The 17813-nt window shown below is 33.5% G+C and overlaps 1 protein-coding gene across 4 annotated transcripts in view; it reads left to right on the plus strand.

Annotated features, from left to right (window-relative positions):
- The window catches only part of LOC118199566 (telomerase protein component 1-like), a 507852-nt gene that overhangs the window by 275687 nt on the left and 214352 nt on the right, over window positions 1–17813 (plus strand). For all 4 annotated transcript variants that reach the window (XM_085808431.1, XM_085808432.1, XM_085808434.1 and 1 more), the window contains 5 exons: window positions 2637–2754; window positions 2947–3126; window positions 4866–5014; window positions 5092–5236; window positions 16934–17218. In XM_085808431.1, coding sequence (XP_085664557.1) covers window positions 2637–2754; window positions 2947–3126; window positions 4866–5014; window positions 5092–5236; window positions 16934–17218 — 877 coding nt within the window. The remainder of the gene's footprint in view (window positions 1–2636; window positions 2755–2946; window positions 3127–4865; window positions 5015–5091; window positions 5237–16933; window positions 17219–17813) is intronic.

Consider the following 17813-nt stretch of genomic DNA (forward strand, 5'->3'; position numbering starts at 1 on the left):
TTTATAGTTATGAAGAACATCTTACTTTACGAATGTGAATCAGTGATGAATAATCGACCCTTAACTTTCTTGCCGATTAGCCAATGAGTTAAATGTTCTAAACCTTCCATGTTTTTACAGAGCATTCCTTCAAATGAAATAACCAATTTGGATCAAATTGAAACTATCAATTTAGTGAAAACATTATATCCAATCGCTTAGAGTGATAAAGCATTATAAAAGTTTAATGTCTCGGATTACTGTAACCACTAACAAAAGAACTGTTAAAGTTGGAGAAATTGTTAAGGTATCAGTGATAACAAAAAAGATTTAGAGTGTCCGATAAGAAAATGATGGAATTTTTCCTGGACGAGATAATAAAATTTGTTTAGTTTGACTGAAAACAGTTAGTGTATACTTACTTACATAGACCCATGCAGAGAATATATCCACTCAAAATTCAGTGTGAATCAGGCCAAATATCTGAGATAGCAGAGCCAGAAGATGAAAATTTTAAGCACTCTACAGAAACTGTTTAAATCGATTCTACAGAAACTGTTTAAATCGATTCTACAGAACAAACTGTTATTGAGGAACCACTTACCTCTCATTTTGGTAGAATAATAGCCCAAAGGGAAGACTTGGGTTAGAAGAACTAAAAGACTTTTGTAGGTTTTAATTTAAATTTAAGAATTTAATTTTTTCCCTTTATGTTTTTAAAGTTCCCACTTTACAATGAGAGGATGTTAGAAATGAATGTAGCCAAGTACATCACTTAAACACTAAATCATACAGTTAAATTTATTGTCTCTTGGATTTATGAGAAACCTTCCTTTAGTTTCAGTGGTGTACCTGGCCACAACAACTTTTGTTTCAAAGAATTATGTTTGAATAAGATATAGTTTTGTGAAAAGGCTTAAAGTGGTTTCATTGTGATAATAGAATGAGACATAACATTTGAACCTGAAACTCGTTTATTTAAAATCAATGTCTGATATAACAGATAATAATTGTATAGAGAAAAACTTCTTAATGCTTCGAAAGAGTAAACAGATTACCAGTAGGATATAGGTATAATTCAAAGTACGGATAATGTGAGTAATTTTTCATGAATAGCTTTTGAAATAGGAAAATGGGCTGAAGAATGCTATTCCTTTCATTAACAATTCATAAATGAACTCTTGCATTAAAGGCATTGGGAACAGTTCATAAACAAGCTTTTGAATATTTCTAAATAAAAGGTTGTGAAATTTTGCACCTATTTTTATGTTTCTAATTACATTTTTATTAATTTAGCTAAATTCCATTGCTATTTTGAAGGATATATTTTCATCATTTGCTTAATACAGTACAAAGTCCATAATCCGGACTCGTCGGGACTTCGACGATTCCGTATTAGGGGTTTCTCTAGATTATATATCATCAATTTGAAACTGGTAAGATGGCATGCATAAATTGTACAATTAAAAATATGAAACCGTAATTTACGAAATAAAGAGCGATTATGATCTAAAGGGTATCAAAATTTACAAAAAAAGAAGCTTAATATTTATTTGTTTACTTTATTAAACATTTCTTTCAATGTAAGTTGTTTAAGTTGCTTCGTTTTTTGTGCTAATTCTTTCTCTTTCATTCTATAAACAGACATAATTTCTTGTTCAGTTACAAAGTTCCACTGTTCAAGTCCTGTAATTGCTGTGTCGAGAATACCAACTAACTTGTCAATCAGATCAGATCAGATCTTTTTCTATCACAAGCAGGGCTTGACTGCATCTTAATCCAGTCAGTTTAAATAGTGCCAGTGGCTGATTAGTAAGTAAAATAAGTGGTGCATACACATCTCGCCCGAAGACGAATAACATCTGAGTCACATGCGACTTTCTACTTGGCAATTAAATGGCAATTTAATGATAAGCAAACGGTCATAAACATGAAAACTTGTCAATCAAAATTTTTTCATTTTCAATAACCTCTCTGTCACTTTCTTCGGAATTGGAAGCTTCACTTCAGAAACGCGCATTAAACGTGCATGCGTAAAGCATATAAATAAAAAAAGATTTTGGCTTTGAGGTCCGGATTATAGATCATTCCGGATTATGGACATTGTCCTGTATTATTAAAATAGCCATGAACATTTGTGATCACATCAAGCAGCACTTGCTCCTGTGGAAAACCACCACCTATGCAATATTCTGAGACTGAATTTGTGATGGCATCAGAGATCATGTGAGCTTACAAACTTATGATGTAACAAAAATGTTGTCTGTGACCTTACATGCTGCTTTTTGTGATTTTTTTCCTTCGTTTGCTACACTAGCTGAAAAATCTCTGGCAAAACTGTGTACATTATAATTGAACAGAGACTTGTCAAAACTATAGCAAATGGAGCAAGATTATAATGTATTCAGACACTGATGTAAACTAGCAGATTACTGTCGATATATGTCCTGTCACTGAAGTGTAGCATATGCTAGTCCCATGTTTTTGGTGCATTTCTTTTTTAATAAGTCTTCATTTTAACTGTAGTCTCTCACTTTTTATTTCTTTCATTCATCTTATATAACTTTAATAGCAGTGATAGCATGTTAATGAAATATTGCAAGTTATAAATTTTATACAAAATGCTTTGATTAGTTTTATTGCTTTTTGAATTACAGGTATCCAGCTCAGTGGGCAGGTGTACATAATGACAAGCCTATTTTAGGTGGGTTGGATCAGTTTGGGTATAAAGTCCTTGAAGATTTATGGAATGCTATTACTCAGAATTATAAAGAAGTATGAATATAAAGCATAACATGAAATTTATTTGTAATTATTCATTAAAACAAATCCTTATATGTATTTTTAATTTCCCAGAAATGATATGCTCTTTTAAGCAACTTATATTCTATTTCTATATTGTTTACTTCCGTGCTTTTAATCTTTTATATATCATCAATGCTGTACAAAATATTTTTCTTTTCAAAGGAAACATATTCAAATATTGTCAATGAAGAAGAATTGTATCAGTCTGAGTTATTAGATTCTTGTAACTATCTCGTGGGGATGAAGAATTTGCAAATGGATAATCTTTTGAAAATGATCAAGAAAGAAGGTGGAATATTTGTTATAACTGGACCACCAGGAGGTGGAAAAACTGCATTTGTTGTAAGTTCTATGCGCAATTTTTAGTTATGTGTCTTCAAAATAAGTACATGTCTTCAGGATCACTTTTCAGAATAAATCATTGTTTGCACAGTTAAACTGTGAATAAAAGCATTCCACACATCATTCTAATTGTAGCAGTTTCAATAAGCATGCAATTATTTTAGTAACTGACCATGTCATTGCTTTTTAAAGCATAATATAATGAGCTGAGTATTCAGTTTTTATATCGTTGCCTATTGTGTGTTTTTTATCACTTAATAAGTAAAATTAGTTTTGATAGACTTACATTACAGTTCTGTCATATACTATCCACAGTGTGATATAAAATCAAAATAAAAAAATATTGTGTATTTTCAATGCAGTTTTAAAAGAAGCCGTCATATATATATATTTTCAAATAGTTTATATGCTTTTAAATAGCCATATAAGTAAACCGACATTACTAAACTGCATTCCTGTTGGCTTGTGTGTATGGATGCTTCACAGTTTTCATATGGAAGGAAAATGTTTTTCCTATTTTTTTTTACATTTGCACTCAGTTAAAGGTTTTATGCATCTCACCATTAGTATGATAACAAAAGCCTAGTTTAAATGTAGAGAATTTTTATATTGTTTTAATCTGCCAGATGTACTGTAAGTTTCCAACAAGTTTAAGTATTTATTTGGCACCTGTAAGCTTTGGTTGAAGCACTGAATAATTGGTTGGTATCTGTAAATCCAACATGAGATGAATGATTATTTGGCTGTGAAAAAGATTAATCCTTTGTTTAAGGCAAAGCCTGTTTTTCACTTTTATTCTTTACCATAAATAATTAATATCATACTACATAGCACTGAAACAGTAAAATTCACATTAATTTATAGGGGTGATATGTAATAAATAAATTCTAAATAATAACATTACTTCATCTTTCATAAATGTTCTCTTGAGTCGTTTGAAATATATGCCCAAAAAATGAATTTGTGTCTGTCTGTGGCACACAATGTGATACTGTTCTGTGAAGCAAATTTTTCATATATGTGATAGCATAGTTTCTTTAGAAGAAAATCAGGTAAGAACAATGCAAGATTAATAGCAATATCTAAATGAGAAATTCTCAAACTTTTAATTTTAGTTTGTCAATAGCAAAACAAAAATTATCAAATTTGGTTTGTCAATAGCAAAACAAAAACTTTAAATTTTGTTGATAAATATATTTGAATTAGCCTAAATATAGCCTATGTATATGCTTATATGAACAAACTATGTAGGATATTTAAAAGCATGGGTCTTTAATTGCTCATTCTAGACATTTCCTTCCAGTTACATTCTCAAAGTAAGCAAAATTTCAGCTTTGCTGGGTTAGAAGAGCTTTGTAAGTACAAGACTATCTTTCTATATGATTTTCTTAAAATGGGCCCATAGTTAAATGGGTAATGTTTTACTATTATGCAACTTTGATCCGATAAGAATTTTTATATTGCAGTTTTTCTTTAAACCTGATGAAAATCCATTCCAACAGTACTTCTCAGATATGTCTAGGAAACTAGCACGTTAGAAAATTTTAGTCATTAATTTATTAAAGCATAATGAATACTTTGTTAACTGATATTTTTGATTTCAGGTATTACAGAAAAAGTGTACTTGCAGAACTCTCTGAAATCCATTGTTGAAAGTTATCTTGACAGTTCATATGTCAGAAATTATCTTGCAAGTTGCAAAATTTTTATAAACCCTTGCCTTTTATTTTACTTTGTAGGTTAATATGCTTCAAAGCCTCAGTTGCTTTAGAGTCATAAAATTCTTTATTGGTGTGTCTCCAAGATCCACGGATACAATGTATATGTTACGTTTCATTATGAGTTCAATTACAATGCAGTTTCCATCTCTTCTGCCTAAATCTACAGAGTAAGGTTATTTTTATGAAATAAAATTTAATTAGTTATGCTTTGATCAATTATTTACATTATCTTTTATTAATATAGGGATATAATAAACCAGTTTCCTGATGTTCTTATTGAAGCAGCTAAATCATCTGGTGGGAGACCCCTTTTGCTCCTAATAGATGGGCTAGACCATTTAGAACCAGATGACCAAATGCTTGACTGGCTGCCATTTTGTCTTCCAAGTGTAATGTTTTACTTGGTTTTATTTATTTTAATATTTCATTGCATGAGTTAATTTTTATGAATTCCCAATTCTAGGTATGTGATTACAAATGTACATAATTAAATTGTAACAGTATTATGCTTTCTTATTTTTTGGCTTTTATGCTTGGGAAATTTTTGTTGTGTGTTTCATTGTAATTAACTTTATAATATTCATGTTGTGATATTATAAATAATCGCGTAATAATAAATCACTATAGTAAATAATCAATATATATATATATATGTAAATAATGGTATTCATGATAATACACTGCTCGACATTGAAAATGCAACACCAAGAAGGAGTGGTCAGAAATTTATGCAAATTTTAGAGTAGACGCACGTCACTGAAATGCAAATGATGTTTTGACGCACGCGGAGTAAGATATAAGGGAAGGAATGTGCAGAACAGGCAATATTCATGTCGTTATTTCTGCCAGACGAATTAGCGAAGAATGTTGGTTTTTGTCCCGGAATGTCTTTGTAATGAGAATGCCAGGCCGCCGTCAATGAAGACATTTCCAGCAGATAGACAATTTTATGAGGGGTATGGTAATCGGACTGAGAAGGGCGGGTTGGTCCTTACGTCAAATTGCAGGTGATATCCAAATGGATGCGAGCACGGTGCATCAGCTATGGCGAACATGGTTGAAACAAGGAAATGTGGGAAGAAGGAGCAGTGCAGGTGCAGCCAGAGTGACATCAGCACGCGTGGATTGACGCATCCGCTGACAAGCTGTGGCGGTCCTGCAAGTCACTTGTACCACGATTCTGCAGCATGTGCAAGATACCCTGGATGTTCCCGTGTCGACCAGAACCATTTCCCGTCAATTGGTTGAACGTGGCCTACATTCACGGTGTCCGTTAAGAAGACTGCCATTGATCCCACAGCATAGACGCCAGTGTTTAGAATGGCGCCGGACTGGAGCGATGTGGATGACAGAATGGCGAAATGTTGTGTTCTCAGATGAGTCACACTTCTGTTTATTCAGTGACAGTTGCCGCATATTTGCATGCCGTCGACATGGAAACAGATCTAATCCGGCAATAACTGTGGAACGCCCCACCGTGCGACAACATGGCATAATGGTTTGGGGCGCTATGGCCTATGATTCCAGGTCACCTCTAGTTCGTATTCACGGCCCTATGACGACCCAACGATACTTGGATAATGTACTGCGGCTGGTGGCAATCCCCTACCTTCAGGGGCTGCCTAATGCAATTTTTCAGCAGCATAACGCCCGACCACACAGTGCTCGCATCAGCCAACATGCTATGCAAGGATATGCAGATGCTTCCCTGGCTCCCGTACTCTCCTGACCACCAATCGAACATGTGTGGGATGTGATTGGACACCGTTTGCAGACTCTGCCCCTGCCTCGTTCAGAAGACGAACTGTGGCAAATGGGAATGGAGAGCCATCTCTCAGGACATCATCCACACTCTTATTGACTCTATGCCTAGACGTGTTTCTTCATGCATCGTTGTCCGCGGTGGTCCTACATCCTACTGAGCCGACGCGCTCTGTAGGATGTAGGATTCTCTGTTCTCGCTCTGTATTCTGACTATCATTTTGAAATAAAGATCACTTGTTGCTGCTTGCTGTCTCTGTCTTTTTTCCAAATTTCATCACTTTCTGTCCACTCCTTCTTGGTGTCGGATTTTCAATGTCGAGCAGTGTAAATGTGAATACAGCAAACCAAAAATCCATAAAGATGTAAAAAATTTATAAACATTGAAGTAGTTGAGGTGTGGTTTGTAATGAATCTCAATAAGTTAACGTTTCCTGTCTCCCATCACTCCAGGGTAAAGTATATACTTCAGATCTTCATCAGTATGCTGTCAGTTACTGTACTGTATGCATCAACAGTGACGGTCACAACCAGAAAAGCTTCTTTTGCAACAAATCCCCATCCTACACATTGCAATGCTAGTTGTTCAGTATTGTTACGAATCATGTACCTGTGCAGATAATTTTGGTGAAAATATAGGTGAAATTGTATTTTTTATATAATGTAACATGAAAATCTTAAAAAAAAAAGTTGGTGCTTTGTCAGAAAAGTAAGAATACAGGGGCAAGTACATATGTACGCCAAATACAAGGTTGTTATTGTGATTTTGCTTGAGTAAATGGCTCTCTCGCTAAATTGGCAAGATACCGCCAAGCTGGTGATGGTATCGGTGACTAATATTTGCCGCCAAATTTGACGAGAAATAGGCCAAAGTTGCTATCAGTTGGTAACATTTTGGTCTACACCCTGTATTCAACGGGTATTATAATTGATCATCTATGTAATTGTAACCATATCTGGCCCTCATATGCTTTGCAATAATTTCGAGAAATACTAGAGATTTCCTGGCAGCTGGGTGAAAAACTGTATAAGAAGTTATCAGTTTCTCAGCTGTTAGTTCAGAGCTGAAGTCGGAGTATTGAGATATCTGAGAGAGCTTAGCCTTTTAGATGTGCTTTACATTGTATTTTGTTTAATGGTTTTAGTGGTCTGGAGTGTAATTACGTATTGTGTGTGAGTTGTATGAGTATTTTGTGTGGAAAATTCCAAAACTGTGAAGTGTTCTTTTTGGTAAAATGAATTTTATCAAGATATATGTTCTGTGTGTATTCAATCTATTATGAACCTGTATGCAAGTAACAGTATATGTACAAACAAAAAAGAAAGTATGGAAATTGATGTTAATGGCACTTAACAGTAGTACGGAGTGTAGCCAGTTAGATTCAGATGATTTCTTTCAAATGCACTGAAGTAGATGGGATACTCATATACCCAAGGTTTTAACTAACCAGAAATCCACTGATATCACTTGGAAATTGAAAGGAACATATGAATGAGATTTTTTAATATTAAAAAATGTTTTGCCTAAGTTAACCAAACAAAACCAAATGATTGCACTGTTAGTTGACTGATTTCTGATTCTTCACCAGTTCTTATATTAATGAATCACTGATTCACCTGAAATATAGTATGAGATGATACCTTGTTCTGTGTGAATATTAATGTGGGAGAGAGATTTTAGTTTGGCAAGTAACACTGTAAAGTTTCAGAAAATGCCTTCCAACCCATTGTTTCTCATAACTTTTCAGAAAAAGGGAATTAAAAGTAACAGTTTCCTTAAAACTGTACCTAACTGTATATCAGAATGGCTGTTGTGCTCTAAATAGTGAATGCAAAGGCTGCTGTTGGTGGGTATGTGGATTCTACCATATGCCTAACTGTATCTCACAATGGCTGTTGTGCTCCAAATAGTGAATGCAATGGCTGCTGTTGGTGGGTATATGGATTCTATCATATTTGACAGTTATGCATTTTAAAATGCTTCATGCATCAAAAAGTGTCCATCAGGTATAAGAAGATACTGAACATCTATTGTGAATCTTTTTTTGTAGTCTAAGTTGTGAATGTGTTTTTTTTAGCATAATGATTTTTACAGCACCTCTTGAGAAGACTGCAGTATGTAAGTATGCAGATTGAACATATTATGTAGGGCATTTTTAGTATGGCTATGTCATGAATCTCAGTTTCTCGTGCAGTATTTATCTCATTTGTCCATGTGATGTAACAGCATTCTTTCGAACTTTTTTATAGAATCATGGGATCTCAGGCATTTTTTAATGCTCTTGGCCACTTACCTACCCAGGTCTCTCAAAAGCAACAATAAATTTGCCAAAATACAAGCCTCTGCACTCATTAGAATGCTATACAATGCTGGTAGTAACCATAAATTAAGACACTGTTCATTTGTGCTATTTCACTGTTAATATGGGTATTTGCTAACACTTGGAAACTTCTTAAAATTCAGCATGCTTGGTCATATTAGAGCCTGTAGTTCAGTAGTAGCAATAATGCCTTTGCTACCGCTGAATTTTTTTTTTTTTTTTCATTTGAAAATTTCGTCAAACTGCAGCTACTGATTCCTAACATACATGAAACAATTTCTCCATTGAATCTCAAGGACAAGTTTTGTAAGATCTGTACACTGGAAATTTCTTGCTTTTAAAAATGCTGCCTTATTCACCATTGTCAGCCTGACAGTGATAATTTCAACTTAACAAAGCTTACAACTCAATTTCCTGGAACTTGTTTTGTTAATGGATGCATTTATTGCAAAATGGCAAACTTGAAATCATAATTTTCAAAAAACCTAATTTGTGTAATGCATATATTGTAGAGGCCTTAATAATAATTAAACGTTATCTCTTTGCAAGAGAGGGAAGAATCTTCATTTTGTGGAAATAACATACCATTAAATATGTTTGTAATTCTGCTTTTGTCATCTTTCTTACATTGTCAGTCGTATACTACTTATGTAATTGGATTTTTTGTCAATTTTTAAAAAATGACTCAAACTTCAAACATAAACCAAAATCTTCTGCGCTTTTAAGAGAAGTGAAATTTATTTTGACAGTACTTTCTTTGTGAATTTAATATCTAAAACACATTGTGACTCCAGTAGAATGAATGAGTTTGTGGAGGAATATAGTCTCTCCTTGTAGTATATTCAATTTAATGCTGCTAACATTTATTTTATAATATGTGTCATACGTAAAATGTGTGTCTTCATGTAATCTGCCCTATATTTATTTGTGTGCAATATTAATATTATGATTATTTTAAAATTAGTATTAGAATTTGCTTTTTAATTTTTGTAACAGCACACTGGCTGGAAAAATAAAAGGAGCAATCATAAAAAAGAGTTTAGCATTAACAATATTTAGTAAATTTCAGTACAGTTTAGAATATGGGTAGTAGAATTTTAAATGTCATGGATTGCCATATCATATGCCTTACACAGTAATATACAAATTGTTGCCCATGTGTTCTTTGATATGTTTAAGGGAATGTCCTAGTTGATGCTTAAATTCCAATTTTAAGGGTTGGAAGGGTAAAAATGAAGTAAAGTTAATGATTTGGTGTGAAAAGCCAGATCTTAGATTGAAACTGTTGGATTCCTCACTGGGTATTTCTAAGTTACTTTTGAAAGGGAGGAATCTTAAGAACTAGTAAGCGAATAATCGCTTGCGTTTGTGTGACAGAAAACAACAAGATAGAAGGGTAAAATAACCCTTTATTATTCAAAATAAGATTTGATAGAACTCCGTCTTAGAGTTGTACAATAAAGCTGACACTTGGGCTTGAACTTAAGAGACTAAGAATTAAACTAAACTAATCTAAAGGAGGTATAGTCGAAGCTATTAGAATTCTAACAGAGTTGGCCCCTTAACGTTAATAGACTGCGAAGCTATCAAGGACCTAAAGTATGTCCGAGCGTAATAATAGCTTACGAGTGAATAGCCTAAAAAGGCAGCCGCATGCTATCCAGAATATCTGATATCTCCCTCACTAAGACCGAAGAACTTCACTGTTAAATACCGCTCTTCCTCATTATGTATTCAGATGTGATTCTAAAACTACGTTCTGGCCGGAAGTGGTAAGTTGAAGTTAAGAATCGATAGGAAAGAAGTTATACTCAAAATTTAACTGTTAATAAAATTAACATAATCCTCACAAAACATAATTGAAACCAAAAAAAAAAAAAAAAAAAAAAAAAAAAAAAAAAAAAAAAAAAAAAACTATATATATCCCGAAATGCCCTTTCCAGAATATAGGAATGATTCAGAAATGCAAGCCATTTTCAATCTCCAGGCCGAAGCTAAAAATATGCCATACCTGATTCTCAGGATAATTTATTTTCTGCAATCTCCAAACAGAACAACCAAATGGGTTGCCATACAGTCTTTAGAGAATTTACTGTAACCACAAGATCTCAAATATCTCAGCACACCATGAGTGAAAGGATTTTCAGACTAGCAGAATTGTGACTGCTGAAAGGTATCAAGATAAAGTACTTGATTGTTTTATTAAACGTTTTAGAAATTCGTAGGTAATCTGTGTTTCTTGAAAGATGGTGGGACTTGTCCTCACCTTTCCTTTTCGGCATCAGATTATATGAAAGCATAGAAATCATCTGTATCTATAGCATTCATGCACATTAGATTTAAATCTTATTGAACTTTTCTGAGACACACTAAAATGTTGAGTTTTATTGCTGTAGCTCTCTTAAAACTCAGTAGACGCTTCAGACTGCGTTTTGTGTAGATGAAGTGCTTTGTTATTGCAAATATTTTTTATCTCATAAAATCGTGAAAATTGTTACAAAGCTTGTATTTTGGTTGGAGGAGGCCTTATACCTAGCTAAACGTATCCACAAATCTGGACAAAAAAATTGCTATCAATGTATTTATTGTCTCAGTTTATAATTCAAGAATTCTTATGACATTAGCAAATAAGAGTTTAAGCAAATATGCAGTTATGCTCTAGAGACTTATCAAGGTAAATGTCTCGTGAAATTTTCTTTTTTTTTTCCCCTTCCTTCGAAATAGAGCAAAGTATACCCTTTATTTATTAATTGCTTTAATTTAATTTATTTTTCATATTTTTATGCTTATGTGTATGCAGATTGAAGCAGAAAGCGACCAGTTAATGGAGTAGCATGCAGTGATTAAAATATTTGCTGTCTGTTTAACAGAGGAAAAAAATAGCAGAATTCAGTATTTATTTTAGATTTTAAATTAAAGAATTTACCACTATTTAAGAGAAATATCTTTTGAAATGTACTACAGTCAAAAGTCTTTAATCCGGATGTCCATAATCCAGAATGATCTATAATAATCCAGACCTCAAAGCTACAAACTTTCTGTGCATGCGTCAACGCATAATGCATTGACGCATGTGCATAATACATTTACGCATGCACGTTTAATGTATAACTGACGGTATAAGCTAAGCTAAAATTATATAATTATCTATTTCAGTTAATGTTGCATGTTGCGCTGTTCCTTAATCTTCTAATTGGATCCAGCTTATTATTTTTTGCAGACTGTTAGAGCAATTTTATGAAAGTAAGCTTGAACTCTCGATTCTGGAGCTGCCAAAGGATCTACAAAAAGAAAGCATGTTTCAATGTCGATCAAACAAAAAGTGGAATTGCTGCAAAAAATGGATAAAGGCATGTCCTTTGCTTCTCTAACCATTCCAAAATCTTTTTATCAATTTCACACTGCTCTGCCGGGGGGGGGGGAATCGTCGCGGCACGCAATGAACTGGAAGTTGATCTTTCAGCACTATCCTTATCTTCAGGGCAGATGTTTTTATTTTATTTGGCTTATAATTCCTTACTAAATTTAGTATTTCATCTCAATGTACTTCTTCTTTGATATGATTTAAATCAAATTTCTCGTCATTATAAATATCACGAATACACATCAAATATTTTTCTGGTTGCAATTTTCTAATTTCGACTATGCGTAATGTATGCTTTACGCATGCGCGTGTTGAAAGAAATGTTTAATGAAGTAAACAAATAAATATTAAGCTTTTTTTTTTTGTAAATTTTGATACCCTTTAGATCATAATTGCTCTTTATTTCATAAATTACCATTTCATATTCTAAATTTTATAATTTCTGTATGCCATCTTACCAGATTTAAACTGAGGATCTATAATCCGAAAAAACCGATAATCCAGAATCGCCGAACTCCCAACGAGTCCGGATTAAAGACTTTTGACTGTATTTTATTTTAGAAATCAGTGCTACACTAAGGTGGACTTTAAAAAAATTTTTAATTTGGCATGTATCTCTTACCACTTATTATACAGGGTGCCCACTAAAGTCTGGTACCACCTGTTTAACTGTTGAATCGCTGCAGCTGTATTCATAAAATTTGTGTCTAGGTATAGTAAAGTGGCTATACGCTACTAGAAAAGAAAGCTTACAGTAACACCTGGTGGAAAACAGTGAAGTTAGCGTCCTTGTTTCGAAAACGGTACAAGATAGGAAGAAAAAGTGAATTGCAAAGTTGTAGAGTATTATCAGTTCAGTACGGAGAGACACCTTGTGGACATGAATGCTAAGAGCAGAATGTTTTAAACGCGCATTTGTTTGTTTGATTTATTTCCGAAACTGTGACGTCATAAAACGATCTGGGGAAGGGAACTAATTATCACAAGCTACCTCTATTTTCGATGTTCAAACTTCTCTCCATCAGCTAAAATGCACATCTGGACCCTTGTTAGAAATTCATATTGCACATGTTGTAGCATAGCGGGTGACACTTTTGCACAAGCATCTATAATACATCTTTGAAGGTTCTGCAATATTTGCGGAGGGGTCGCATACACCTGTTGTTTGAGGTATTTGCACAGGAAAAAGTCCATTGGAGTCAGGTCAGGTGAATGTGGAGGCCACTCTCAAAACGGCCAAGCTCTTCCATTACACACTGCTTCACTTGCGACGTCTTGTGTGCAGGAGCCCCCATCATGTTAGAACTATCCATTCTGAAGTTGAAGCAATGGCGGATCAAAGTCAGCTAGTCATGCAGCCTATCTCCCTTAAATGTTTCACAACCTGTAGGATGGTTTTGTATGAAGGATGCGGGCCTGCAGGAAACACCAATACAACCGCACTGCAGATCGTGCCTTAGGCTCACATTTACCGTAAAGTAGAACCATCTCACAATAATCATTTTTTCAAAATTAGTAAATGACCATGAGCTATAACATACAACAATGAGGAGTTATCTCTTTTATAGCTGTCTCTGGTGAACAGGTATGATGTTTCAAACACTATTTGCATGATGTAGAAATTCACCTCCAAGCTCAAGTTGCGTTGAGTAGATGTGTTTTGCAACACAATTGTGCATGATCTGCATATTGTGTACTTTGTTTGCAAAGACAATCAGTACAAAGATTCATCCCGCGGGGTTTGAACCACAGTCCTGTTGGTTAAATTACAAGCAATACCACTGTGTTGTGATGCGAGCCCGTTTTTTTTGTCCAAAAGATAATCTTTTCTCCTTTCGTTTTTTCCCAAGTTTTGTGACGTCACAGTCTCAGAAATCGCAGAGAAACCAGTGTGCATTTTCAGCTTTCTGCTTTTCACATTCAAATCCACAAGGTGTCTATTCGTACTAAATTGATGATGCTCTACAACTTTGTAATTCACTTTTTCTTCCTATCTCGTACCGTTTTCAAGATAGGGACGCTAAGTCTGCCGTTTTCCACCAGGTGCCACTGTAAGCTATCTCATCTAGTAGCGCATAGCCACTTTACTATACCTAGACACCAATTTTTATGAATGCAGCCATTCGGCAGTTAAACGGGTGGTAACAGAATTTAGCGGGCACCATGTATATACTGTGCATGTAACAAGACAGCAATTTCAGCAAGTGTAATGCAATCAACTCTTAAGTATCAACAGAAGGTGTTTCTGCATGTCTATACAGTAAAAAGTCGTTAATCCGGACTCGTCGGGATTTCGGCGATTCCGGATTATCGATTTTTCCGGATTATACATCATCAGTTTAAATCTCGTAAGATGGCATGCAGAAATTCTAAAATTAAAAATATGAAACCGTAATTTATGAAATAAAGAACAATTATGATCTAAAGGGTATCAAAATTTACAAAAAAAAAAAAAAAAAAAGCTTAATATTTATTTGTTTACTTTATTAAACATTTCTCTCAATGTAAGTTGTTTAAGTTGCTTCATTTTATGTGATAATACTTTCTCTTTAATTCTATAAAAAGACATAATTTCTTGTTCAGTTACAAAGTTCCCCTGTTCAAGTCTCGTTAATTGCTGTGTCGAGAATACCGACTAACTTGTCAATCGAAATTTTTTCGTTTTCACTAACCTCTCTGTCACATTCTTCATGTCTTTATCCATTTTTTGCAGTAATTCCACTTTTTGTTTGTTGGACATCGAAACATACTTTCGTTTTGTAGATCCTTTGGAAGTTCCAGCATCGGAAATTCTATTTGACATAATCGAAAGTTCAAGTTTACTTTTATAAAATTGCTCTTACAGTCTGCAAAAAATAATAAGCGAGATCCAATTCGAAGATTAAGGAACAACACAATCATTAACATTAACTGAAATAGATAATTAGATAATTTTAGCTTACGCCGTCCGTTATACATTAAACGCGCAGGCGAAAATGTATTCTGCACTTGCGCACACGCATATGCGCAGTAGTCAAGGTCTTACGCGCATGCGTAAAACGCCTGTGCGCGTGTGCCAACGCGGCGCATGCGCAGAAAGTTTTTAGCTTTGAGGTCCGGATTATGGGTGTCCGAATTAACGACTTTTGACTGTATATCTCAGCCACTTTGTATTTGTAGTTTCAGTCTAGTATCTTTAAACATGCTAGTTGGATTTTAAAATAGTAGTAATGATATAAACTTAGCATTCTGAAATTTGTGGAGCCAATCATAGTTTTATACCAACTGGTAATATCTGTTGTTCCTTGAATAAAGTTTCTTATTAATTGGGTGTAAAGCTGATTTCCTTGTCCTTAAATGAATGTTGGATGTCTTCCAAAAAGCAGGCATATGCTAACTTTCAATAAACAAAATTTTACCACTCCAGTGGAAGTCCCATGAAATGAAACCTAAATTGGGGAAAAAAATATTTAAACCTTCACCTTTTCACATACATTTGTTAATTTTTCATTTTTGAACATACATAATTCGAGATTCTTGATGCAAAATTTCATTCAAAAATCTGTTCGTATGTACAGTTGCTTTTTCCCCTAAATATTATATATAGTTACTTTTTACAGATTCAGGAAAATAAATACTAAAAATGTTTGTTCATCAGAATTCAGAAGGCACTATGGAAGAAATATCTTATAGTAAATGGAAAGTAGTCGTTTTTGCTGCTTAAAAATAACAGTTTCTGTTTTTAAATATATCAGTTATTGAGAAAATATCCACATCTTTTCAAATTGCAAAATTTCACAAAATTTTTTTTTGCCTCACTCAGACTATCCTAAAGTAAACTAAAATTAGATGCTGAGTCATACTGAATTTGATCTCTCCAAGACCTATATAACATTAAAGATGAAATTGGTTTACAATATGAAGAGGAATCGTGATTTTTAAAGTTTTTTATTTTATTTTTGTGAGTTAAAACTTCTTAGATCAGTTTGCTGTTCAGTATAGTGTGAATTTATTATTCTATGATTTTAGCTTTTGCTGTATAAACGAGATTATAATTTGAAGTTTTCATCTTGTGTTCAGAAAATTTTCAGAGTGATTTATTTCTCTGTACTACATTTAGCATTTTTGGTTCTGTCTTTTTTAAAAAAATACGGTATTAAATTTTAATCAGATAGGACAGAAATTGTTGTATTACTAAAAATCCGTTCTGTTTGAACTAAGTGCCCTACTTGGTATTCATGTAGTTTAAAGGTGTAAGAAAAGATTATTTTAACAAGCAGTAAAATGTAAGTTGTAAAACTAAATATTGATGTAGCTGCATGTATATTATCTAAATTATTTTTAAGTTTCTATTGTTTGTCTCACCCTTGAAACATTAATTGAAAGTTTTTTTTTTCTATTAAGATGAAGTTATTTTTTTATATTAAGGTAAAGAAAGCGTTTCCCCCCTATTATGTTGAAGTAATTTTTTTTCTGTAAAGCTGAAGTTATTTTCTTTTCTATGCTTCATGTAGTATACCTTCTCTGGATGTGTTGATGTTGTTAATCAAAGTTTTTAACTATAGTATTTACTTTCTGCATGAGAACACATATTTATTACTTTTTTGTTGATATATATATGTATATATACAAATCTTATATGTGTCTTTCCTCGAATTTAGGGATTTAGATTTATTTGCACTACATCTGAATCATCACATGCCTTCAGAGTTTTATGTGAGAGGCAGGAAAGTGAGACTGCAGTAATTTTCCACTGTTTAGATTTATTGAATCAGTCAGATCGAGCTTCTTTAGTAAGGCATTATCTGAAGAAGTATGGTAAATCCCTCGATGAAAGTTCCTTCAATAATCAAATGTTGCAGATTATTACAAAAAGAGATAGTTGCAATCCTTTGTATCTGAGGACAGCTTGTGATTTCCTTAGAATTTATGCATCATTTGATAATGTAAGTTTATTTATTTAATGTTTCAATTTATGCTTTGGGCACAATATCCAATACAGTACAAAGTCCGAGATCCGGTCTCGTCGGGACTTCGGCGATTCCGGATTTGTGATTTTTCCGGATATTAGATCATCATTTGAAATCTAGTGTGATAGCATGTTGAAATTATAAAATTAAGAATATGAAATTGTGATTCATGAAAAAATAAAGCTTAAATCTAAAGGGTATCAAAATTTTGATCTAAAGGGTATCAAAATTTTCAAAAAAAAAATACCCTTATTACTTAATTATTTACTTTATTAAACATTTCTTTGAATGTAAATTGTTTTAATTGCTTTGTTTTTTGTGCTATTACTTTCTGTTCAATTCTATAGACACACATGATTTCTTGTTCAGTGACAAAGCTCCACTGTTCAAGTCCTGTAGTTGCTGTGTCGAGAATTCCAACTAACGTCAAATAAAATTTTCTTGTTTTCAATAACCTCTCTGTCACTTTCCTCACTATCAGTAGCAGTATTTTCTGGATGGAGAAACGTACTACAGATTACCCCCTTCGTTAATTGACTGGTGATTGGGGCATTGTCATTGCAATGAAAAA

The sequence above is a fragment of the Stegodyphus dumicola genome, chromosome X1 (assembly GCF_044657685.1).
Source record: "Stegodyphus dumicola isolate Sdum_Otavi_A_Nest chromosome X1, ASM4465768v1".
In the NCBI taxonomy this organism is placed as follows: Eukaryota; Metazoa; Arthropoda; class Arachnida; order Araneae; family Eresidae; genus Stegodyphus; species Stegodyphus dumicola.